General features: G+C 41.0%; 1 protein-coding gene across 1 annotated transcript in view; it reads right to left on the bottom strand.

Moving 5' to 3' along the window:
* Positions 1–2736: 2736 nt before the first annotated feature.
* The window catches only part of LOC104291427 (monocarboxylate transporter 13-like), a 7813-nt gene continuing 1729 nt past the window's right edge, over positions 2737–8820 (bottom strand). Inside the window, exons 2-4 of the mRNA XM_009890660.1 lie at positions 6614–6757; positions 4679–5485; positions 2737–2963 (exon numbers count right to left, since the gene is read on the bottom strand). Of these exons, the coding sequence (XP_009888962.1) occupies positions 2737–2963; positions 4679–5485; positions 6614–6757 (1178 nt within the window). The remainder of the gene's footprint in view (positions 2964–4678; positions 5486–6613; positions 6758–8820) is intronic.

Raw genomic sequence — 8820 nt, 5'->3', positions numbered from 1 at the left:
GTGGCCCTGAGCTACCTGGTCTAGTGGGAGGTGTCCCTGTCTACGGCAGGGGGGTTGGAACTCGATGATCTTCAAGGTCGTTTCCAACCTAAACTATTCTGTGATTCTATGAACACTGACTACATCATTAGCAGTTCGGAACAAAACAGCCCTTTGCAAGTAATCCTTCCAGTAATAGTCCAGTGAAACTTAACTTGAAAAATTGCTGCTACAGCTGAAGTAAAATCAGTCCCAAAATGAATATGTAGTCATCAGCTGACAGAGTGTCCAGGTGACTAATACTATTCAGTGCATTTGGCAAAAAAATATAAAAGCACAATTATTCATTTTTCCCTTCACAGGGTCACAGGATCCTGTTCAGACTTGTGGGGAGCTGGGAAGATTTCTCCTCTACCAGGCTGCTCAGGGCCTCACCCAGTCAGGGCATCATACCCCAAGGATGGAGACGGCCCCACCTCCCTGGGCTCCAGCCCCACCACTGGGTTGTCCTCGTCTCCAGCCTGAGCCTCTCATGTTTCAGCTTGTGCTGCTGCCTCTCACCCTCCTGCCACGCACTGCTGGGAACGGCCCAGCTGTGCCTCCTCCATCCCTTCCATCGGTGCCAGGGATGCTGCTGGGTGCCCCTGAAGCCACCCCTCCTCCTGGCTGAACCAGCTCGGGTCCTGCAGCCTCTCAGTGGCCCTCTGCTGAACTCAGTCATCTTTATCAACTTCTTTCCTGTACTTGGTGCCTCAAAATGGATGCACAACTTGCGAAGCAGATGGGAATAATCACCTCCCTTGATCTACTGTCTGTGCCCCTGTTCATACAGCCCAGGATGCCACTAGTCTTCTTTTCTGCCCCAGTCAGGTGTCAGGACATACAGAAATTGGTGGCAGGGCTTGTAAATAAACCACAGGATTTTAACAGAAAGTCAGAGGGGGAAACTGCGTCTATTAAACATCTCTCCATTCCTCTTCTCCCCACCCCAATTAGTCCCCTTCATCTCGTTTTATAAAATGAAGAGTTATTTTAAATATTGGAACACTGCAGAAGACTGAGGAATAATACTTTCTAGAAAAATCTAAGTTTTTCAATTGACATGATTGAAAAATATTTTGTCAGAAATTTCGGGAACTTGCTACAAGTCTTTGCCCACCCAGCTGTGTGCCTTCCAATGTGTATTCTGCCATCAAGCCCTCACAGATCGTTGATTTATTAGTGGTTCAGATAATTTACTGTAAGTTAAATTAAATTTTTGAAATAATTGTTATTCTTATGAGGGAATAAATAATTATTTTAGATGAGTGATTTATGTTAAACTTGGCTTCACACATAAAGTGTTTCAATGGTAAAAAATTCTGAATTTCATAACTAGGGCAGCTATGACATTTGTAATAGTTTGAAAGCTTTTAAGTGCTATGTTTTTTCCTGTTACTGGTTCTTTTTAAATGTAATCCAGCCCTTCCTCCCTTCTTTTACATTCTCTCTTCTCCCCGATAAAATAAAATGACCAAAAAAAATTATTTGGATACAGACCCTTTTTATTTTCACAAATGGAATTATTTGCTCAAAGAGCCTCAGGATAGTTAAAATGTGGGACTAAATAGGGCATCAGGAAGTCACATAGTCCATCCCACTGTTCTAAAATACAATATATTCAGATTCTCTCTCACATCTTATCTATTCTCTGATGTGTCTACGTTTTCAAGTTTTCCCTATAGTCTATTTTTTATGCATAGCAGGCTACAATGAAGTTTTTTCCCCATTACAGGATTCTGCTTTGCTGTAAGTTATATCAATTACTAATTGCCTTAACAAGGAAAGGAATTAACGGTGTCTTCATTATCAGCCTATTATGGATTGAAGGCTGTTCTCACGCTCTGTACAACCTCTTGTCTTCTAAACCAGACAAGCTTTATTTCTTACACTTTTTCTTTACACTGTGCTTTCTTAACCTTTCTCATTCCTGTTCCACTTAATTCTTTGCATCTTATGTACCTCTTCCAGTTAAAGCCTTGTAAGCATAATTATCTCCTCTATCTTGCCACAGCACAGAAAGACATTTACTACTTTTAATGTACGGTTGCATTTGGGATTCTTTCTCTGTTTGAAGTCCACTGTAGCCTTAGGTCTTCCTCTGTTATTCATCAATCCTTCTCCATTTTGTGTGTGAGTTTTGCTTTTTACTTCTGATATTTGGCACTGCCTTTCTCTCTGCTGAATTCTATTATTCATGTAACTTTCCCCATTTATCAGGTTTATTTATTTATCAGATTCCAGCCCTGCTCTGTACAGTACCTGCAAACCCTTTGCACAAAACTATTCATGTACTCTTGCTTTCACATCCAACTTATTCACTGAAAATACTGAGCACTACTTCCCTAAGCTAACCATCTGTTAGCTCGTGCTTCTTCCTATTTGATAGTGATGGCTGCAGTCTGTATTTGGGGGGAAGAGTTCCTATCTGCTGCTCACACGCTTCATGGTAATTTCATTTAGACCATAGTTTCCCTAGTTTGCTTATGATGGCCCCGTGGGACTGAGTTGAAGACTTGTATAGTCAAAACGCAACTTCAACATCAAAATACTATGATACGTTACTGGTGTGGCTTGCTTGTAAACTAATGACTTTCTTTCTCTGTTTCAAACATTCCTATCCAAAACTTCCATCGTTTTATAAATCCTACTAATATTGAGTTTGGAGAAAATAAAACACTTCCGTATGTCCTGAAATGTTTAAGATGGCCAATGTAGTCACACCATGACATCATGTTCTTGATATCTTCTGTTTTGAAGTTTCAGGAGATGGAGGGAAGGGTAGGGTAACATTGACTTTTCTGGTTTAGTATTAGTCTGGCTTCCTCTTTCTTTCCTCTGTTGGATTTGATCTAATGTAATTAAAAATCCAGCTGATAGGACAAGAGTGGCTCCTGCCATGTAGAAACCTGCTCTGTAATCTCCAGCCATGTCCACGATCAGACCTGGAGAGAAATAAAAGACAGTAATGTGACTGATAGAAAACAGGCTAATGTGAATTAGCTCAGCAGTGTGAACGTATCCTCTCACAAAGGGAGTATGCTGGCTACACACCTGTCTTGCAGCTTTCTACATCATGAGTGCATGGAACGTCACCCCACTACAGCATTTCAAAATTTTAAACACAAGCTGTGTCTCATTTACTTTGCATATGTGAATTGCTAGTAAAACTGAATTCTAAACAGTTTGAGGACTTTCCAACCTAAAACATGGCAGACAATTAAGGTAATGGCAGGAAAAACCCAAACTATGCAGCTTTGTTTCTGAGTAGCCCCGTGTTCTGTGGTGTAGCAGTCATCAGTTGCTGCAATTTGGACTATAACTGTACAGCATGAGAGAGTTTAAAGGACAGAAGAGGCCTCTGCTGGAGACACAATTGGAGTGGTAGTGTCTGTTTCTTAGTGGGTACGATGGCAAGTTCATTTGTGGCCATGATGACAGGTTCACTTGTGGGCTGATAAAGGCTACTTGTTTGATCTCCCATTGGAAAGTCTGTCTACTTTTAGGGTACTCCCTAGTCCTTGTTCCAATCTAACATCAGTAGTGTTAGGTAAAGGAACTCTGAATTGAAATCTTTTAGATTTTACTCTTAGAGTAGGAGAGGAGGGCTCAAGAAGCACTTGTGCTTCCCTCTTCTTCTATACCTTCTTTTTAGCCTACTATATATACACAGAGGGGTCACACTGATCCCCAGGTGATCAGTGCTACTGACCAGCCACTATATAAATGTCTTGTTATCTTTGTATTTTATTCAGATCTTCCCAACATACTTTTGATACTATTCTGTCTCAGATTCTCTATAAATCTTCCTGGTTCCTATAATCTTCAAAAGGGAATTGAGATGTTCCAGTATTCAGTCTGACCCATTTGCATCCTATTAGTGGTGTCATTACCACAAAAGTCACTGTAGTGCATGAGCAGTGCTGTTTGGATGAGGAATCAGACATACATTTCACAAGTCACATTGGTCATTTTTCTGCCCTATCACTTTGTAAAGTCCCTACAGCTTGCAGCTTGTTTGTCTTGTGTTTTTCCAAGATGACTTTGTCTCATTGCCAGCCCATAAATCCATGTGCTGTCTCATTGTCTGCTCTTTCTTCCCACTGTTTTTGTGTGCTGCCTCCCCCATTTATTATATTGTTTAGCGCAAATGCTGTCTGAAAACAGCAGGCATCTCTGTGAATATCTCCTTGTGGTTCACACAGGCTTATGTTTTAAGCTGTTCAATTTGACCTTCTGCAGAAATCCTCCCAAAAATAGCAGCATTTATGCAATATCACCAGTCTCAAATTTCAGTTTCTTCTCTGAAAGTACGGATCTGCTGCTTGTCCCAAATGTACACTTTCATAGCAAGACAGTGGGAGTCCATCAAGTGGGATTCTGCGAGATTCAGGAAGCAGGAACACCACCATGCGAACCCTGCCATTCTTCCCTCCTTTCATGTTGAATGGGTATCTTCCAACCCATAGAGAACAGAAGGAGAAAGACATTTTGGAAAGGAATTAAACTGACTCTTTGTTTTTATATACTTCTTGGTCCAGATACCCCTGAGCTAAAAAAAAGAGGGAAATTTGGGTCCCGATCCAGATTTTTTCAGTTTGGTTTACCATTCCCCTTTCTTCTTGTAAACTGTACTTGGCAGAGTACCATCTGAACTTACCAGCAAGAGGAGGCCCCACAAAACCTCCGGTGCTTCGAATGAGCATGAAAAGCCCTAGAGCACTGTCAAAATCCGGCATACCAACAACATCTGCCAGCACTGTAATGTGAACAGCGACTGTTGTACCAAAGAAGAATCCATAGAAGCCAGTGAATATTGCCAAGGACAGGTAATTGTTAGCCAGTGGCAACAGCATCAGGGAAGTACTGATGAGTGTAATTGTCATTGTCAGCAAATGAACGGGTTTGGTAACATGGAGATTGGCATACCAGCCACATAGCAGTCTGCCTGCAAAGTCCACCATAGCCAAAATTGACAGGAGGGATGCAGTCCATGATTCATCTATTCCCAGGCTGTAGCTAAGTGGAACTAAAAATAATGGAGGAACAAAAAAACTCATAGCAGCTAATAAGCCAAAAATGGCATAAAGTACAAACTCTGGTCGCCTCACAAGCATCCAGTTGAAAGTTTTGTGTGTGATGCGATATGTATCTTCTTTGTCTATCCTAGATGCACCGTTGCCAGGTGGTGTCTCAGTTTCAGAATGGCTACCCTCAAGGAGGCAGCTGCTTGCCAGGGGTCGCATCAGTACTCCACAGACACAAATATTGAGTTGGATGCCACCTATGATCAAGAGGGCACCTTTCCATCCATACTGACTAATCAACCACTGGAAAAACGGCCCAAATGTGAATGCAAAGGCACATTCTCCAGCACTGGCAATAGCATTGGCCAAAGCTCTTTTCTTGGAGAAGTAATGGCTAACAATGCTAATGGCTGGTGTCCATGAAAAGGAAATCCCAAGTCCTGAAAAACACCAATACAAATAGCACCGGTTAGACACTATGGAGAGGTATTTTGTGAAAGTGAAAATTAAAGCAGTCAGTGCTCCTACATTTGCAAAGTTAAAAACTGGTAAAAGAAAAACATTTTTGTTCCTGGCAGAAGCATGAGCTCAGCTGTACTATGTGCAAGAGTATATTTGCGGCGTATGTTCTATAAGAATAAGCTGTATGTTCAAGCCAAAAAGCAGGAGTATCAACTATACACTATTATACTCTCACTGTGAAAAAGAACAAAAAAAGTTGGTTTGATGAGTTTACCACTGGGAGCAAAATCACATGGCCATGTGGTTGAAACTAGACTTAGAGCACCCATGCTGTTCTAATTAAGGCTGGTACTAGATCAGATCGCTGGGTTAAGCTGAGCTGTGTTCAGGGTAGAAAGTGAGGGAGGACATGAAGGAAGCTGGTGTATTACCTCTATTTGCTTTTCATTCTCTTGCCCAATTGCCTTGAGCAGGCTTCAAATCTGCTCTAACTTAAACTGATTTTAATGACTCCCTAGAAACTATTTGGGAGCCCAGGACTGCCAAAGGGATTAAATTCCAGACATTTTCTCAGGCATCCAGCATGGAACTGGGAATGGTTTATTTTATTCCCTGCCAGCTTCACTTCCTGTTCCAGGAAAATCTGCTAGCTGTTGGAGGCAACTTTCTGGCCTGTTTTCACCTAGAGTAAAGGAAAGGATTGGGATCAACTGAAAGCCTGGGCCAGTGTTCAAAACATAAGATTATTTGATAGAAAGTAACAAATTTTGGGACCTCTATGTCCTTGTACTTCAGCACCCTTTAGGTTCTTTAAACTTTCACAGAGCTCTTCGCTCTGAGTGAAAATTAGAACACTTTTCATTTTCTGGTTGTATATAATTTGCAGGTGAAAATTACTAACATCTAATTATTCACTTTCATTGTCATTGCAGGTTTCTGGCACAAGTTCTTACTTCCCGAGTGGGACATGAAGGAAATAACCTTTAACGAGGGTTGCTGGTTCTAATTAAAATAGAAATCAGATTTTAAAATTCCTACCGTTAGCACCATCAAATAAGGGCTCTGAGTTGCTGGTGAAAGAAATGTGTAAAGCCATAAAGTCATACCCTGTAGGAAGCCAGTCGTTGCATACATCCAGACCATGTTGAGTCCAAGAAATCCTAGAGCCATTCCTGAAAATGCCAGGAGTCCTCCAGTGATCACAACTGCCCGATGGGTGTATCGTACACATAGTGAGCTGGCAACAGGGGCTGGATCAGCAGCAAAATAGGAGAAAGAGAAATGTGTTAGGAACATTAAGCTGATTGACAAGACTGAACAATCAAATAAAGCATTTGGAGGAGAAATGCCCTTATACTGCTTGTCTCAAACAGGCCTGAATTCTGCTGAATAAGTGGGGTCAATTGAGATTTTAAAATTGGATCACTGCTGATAGGGAAAAGAATGTCCCTGGGGGACAGGTTTTAAAATATATTCAATATGTGGATTTTTTTTAAAGGGAGACAGTATTTCAGTGCCCTTCTTGTGGAACAGTTCTACTGAGTTTCGTGCAAAGGCAGAACCAGCGTCATGACAGAAGTCCGCGTAGTGTTTTAGCAGAAAGTGAAATGCCAGCCATAGAATCTCTAGGTTAATCTATAAAAATTGTATTATTGACAGTATATTATTGATATGGCTGGCATCAAAACTTTCTGGAGAAAACTAATCTTTATTTTCCAGAGCTTTGCAAAATCATCCATTCATGGAATTGCAAATGTTTTATAAGCAATCAAAACCTGAGGTTTATTTTGAGGTAGTATTTTTCCAGGAAATTTGCAGTTCATCTCTTAAATTTTTATTTCAGTGGTACAGTTTTTCTCAGCATACTGCAGGAACTCTTCAACACATGAGGGCAAAGTTGCACCAGGTACAAGTCTGACTTGGTGCAGCAATTCCAAAAACCAAAGCACTGGTCTTTAGCCACTGTGTGGAAGCGGCTGAAATGTTAGGGGTATTTTTGCTTAATTAAGAACCGGTTATACTGCCTGGCTGTTTTTCCATCAGCATTACAGAGTTAAGATCAAGGCCATACCAATCACGGAAAGGCACTCTCTGTTCTGTGGGGATAGTTTCAAACCCCGAGTATAGGACTTCTTGTAAATAACCACGGCCACTAGAGGGATCCCAAGTAACATCTGACACCATCAGGTGTCGGTGGCGTTTCGTAATGCAAACAGGGAATCAGCTCCCTACAATTTATTAATGTTCTGGAAATTGGAGTTCAGAGGTAAAATGAAATTCGGTTAACAAGGACCATGCATATGGTCGTGGTCTGTAAGATACAGTGGAAGGGATGAGACAGGATAAAGCATATACAGTTGGAGAATCATACATATGTGATGAATAAAAGAACAGAACAGTAGACTCAGGATTACAAAAGAGATCCATGGAAGTGCTTAAAGACAAGAGAAAGATCTGCAGTTGGAGTAGAAATACTACCAAAAAGCTTTTCTTTTTTTTTTTTAATAGAGAGTGAGGAGAAGAAATAGGCAGAAAATGAATATGGGGTAGCAGGAGGAAGAAAGAAGCTAGCCACAGAACTGGAAATGGAGAAGATAGCTAGGGTCCAGAGTCTGAGAGGGTAAAGGGCAATACACAGAACAGTTACAAACAATGGAAAGGGATGACAAGCAGTGCAAACAGAAAGGTGGTGGGAGATGTACATCAGTACCAAGAGAAGGCCTATATGTGTGATGGGGAGAATCCTTGCTGTGGTAAATTCAACAGCCTGTTGCTGGTGCAAACCCCAAAAGTAGAAGCACGTGCTCTCCTTCCATGCAAGACACAGAGCTGCTGTTGAAAGGGTCCAAATGGGAAAAATTAATAATTCACTGATCATCCTTCATACTGAGCCAAATGACACTGAAGGTTTCCCAGAGGAACATATTAAAAAAGACTAAGCCAGGCCAGGAAAGATGCTCAAAGAACTGGAGGCTCAGATGTTCTTCAGCAGAAAGTCTTCTGGTCCCTACAAATGAAGCAAAGGCAGGAGACGATAAGGAAAATTACCTAACGACCCGAGACATTATGAACTGCTATACAGAAGGGTTTTGGAATGTTTGGCCATCAAGCTGTATTCTCTGAAAGATGATTATTTTCATAGGATTTCAAAGGATGAAAAACAATTTCTGTTGACAATTATAGCTGCCTTTGAATTAGGCCAGCCTCACAGCTGGCTAGGCAAATACAGTCTTGCTGGTTTATACTTGATATTATTATTTATTATGCTCTATCCTTAAAATATTCCTATATAATGTAATATATATATATATAT

This window comes from Charadrius vociferus, unplaced genomic scaffold (assembly GCF_000708025.1).
Source record: "Charadrius vociferus isolate BGI_N301 unplaced genomic scaffold, ASM70802v2 scaffold188, whole genome shotgun sequence".
Classification (NCBI taxonomy): domain Eukaryota; kingdom Metazoa; phylum Chordata; class Aves; order Charadriiformes; family Charadriidae; genus Charadrius; species Charadrius vociferus.
Note: the sequence above shows the minus strand (reverse complement) of the source record. Positions and strands in the feature narration are given on the sequence as shown.